Source organism: Cardiocondyla obscurior, linkage group LG05 (genome assembly GCF_019399895.1).
Source record: "Cardiocondyla obscurior isolate alpha-2009 linkage group LG05, Cobs3.1, whole genome shotgun sequence".
In the NCBI taxonomy this organism is placed as follows: Eukaryota; Metazoa; Arthropoda; class Insecta; order Hymenoptera; family Formicidae; genus Cardiocondyla; species Cardiocondyla obscurior.
Genome location: NC_091868.1, coordinates 4448780 through 4450105, shown reverse-complemented (window position 1 = coordinate 4450105; position 1326 = coordinate 4448780). Strand labels below are relative to the sequence as shown.

The 1326-nt window shown below is 41.3% G+C and overlaps 1 protein-coding gene across 1 annotated transcript; it reads right to left on the bottom strand.

The window, feature by feature from the left end:
• Positions 1–498: 498 nt before the first annotated feature.
• LOC139102791 (uncharacterized) lies at positions 499–1326 on the bottom strand. The gene is made up of 3 exons (XM_070656932.1): positions 1013–1326; positions 883–950; positions 499–815 (listed from the first exon to the last, which is right to left on the bottom strand). The coding sequence occupies exons 1-3, from the start codon at positions 1324–1326 to the stop codon at positions 499–501; spliced, it is 699 nt and encodes a 232-aa protein (XP_070513033.1).

The following is a 1326-nucleotide window of genomic DNA, read 5'->3' as shown; positions in this document are numbered from 1 at the left end:
TAATTCGTCAATACCGGGGTGTAGTTTAGTCACACGAGCGAGTGGCCACTTTCTGGAGGGATATCGCTTGTCTACCATCAAGACCAGAGTATTTTCCCGTATATCATGAGAAGGGTGATGCCATTTAGAAATGGCTTGATACTGTTGTAAACATTCGGCAAACTAACGTTTCCAGAAGTAGTCTATTTTTTGACGTAGAGTTTGCCATTTATTTAATCGGGAAAATGGTTCTGATGATAAGTCTGGCTCTGGAATGATGGTTAAAGATTCGCCTGTCAAAAAATGGCCTGGTGTAAGAGCTGAATAAACGGTTGGATCTTGAGATAACGGGCACAAAGGCCGCGAGTTTAAGATTACTTCTATTTGTGTCGTGACGGTTGATAGCTTTTCGTAGAACAATGATGTGTTCTTTAGAACTCTGCGTAGGTGGAATTTTGTCGACTTAACAGCCGCTTTCCACTTACCACCAAAGTGAGGAGCTGATGGTGTGTTAAATATCTAATGAGTACCGTCATTAGCAAGAATATTAGCAATCTTGAGGATTTCTTCCAAAAATTCGTTGAATAGGCGTCTCAATTCCGCATCCGCTTCGATAAAATTAGTCCCGCAGTCACTTTGTATAGTAACGCATATACCTCTTCTTCCGCTGAATCGTTTGTAATCGGCGATAAAGGCGTCAGTCGTATAATCCGTTACACCTTCAATATGAATGGCAGAAGTCACTAGGCAGATAAAAATGGCTAAATAGCTCTTGTAACAGCGTGCCGCCCGCCCTCGCCAAATTTTCAATGTGACTGGACCAGCGTAGTCTAAACCTGAATTTTTTAATGGGCGTGCAGAAGTCACTCAGGTGGACGGGAGCTGTCCCATTAGTTGCTGTACTTGTGTTGCTCGATAACGAGCGCAGCGTACGCATTTGAGAATATGTGATCTCACAGGATTTCTGCCGCCTAAAATCCAATAGGTTAGACGTATAATACTTAATGTAATTTGCGTACCTCCGTGTAGTGACCTTTGATGTGCTTTGTCCACTATTAGAGATGTAAGGGGAGATTGACTCGGAAAAATGAGAGGGTGTTTGGCTTCAGAATCTATTGAAGCATTCTGAAGTCTGCTTCCTACTCGCAATAAACCTTCTCTATCTAAAAATGGAGTCAAATTTGTTAAATGGTTGGATTTCAATAACGTTTTTTTCCTTGCAATGAGCTTAATTTCAATAGCAAACCACTCAGCTTGAACGGCTTTTACCCAAAAATTGCGACTCTGATTTAATTCTGAAGTTGTGATAAGGTAAAGAAGTGGTGAAGACTGAACTTGTTTCTTCAT

What these genes read in the sequence shown, in the direction of transcription:
- LOC139102791 (XM_070656932.1), bottom strand. Translation starts at nt 1,326, where the DNA reads ATGAAGAAACAAGTTCAGTCTTCACCACTTCTTTACCTTATCACAACT. An exon ending in GTGGACAAAGCACATCAAAG is followed by an intron (nt 951 to 1,012) that starts GTCACTACACGG and finishes ATTGGATTTTAG; the next exon opens with GCGGCAGAAATCCTGTGAGA. An exon ending in CTCGTTATCGAGCAACACAA is followed by an intron (nt 816 to 882) that starts GTACAGCAACTA and finishes TAAAAAATTCAG; the next exon opens with GTTTAGACTACGCTGGTCCA.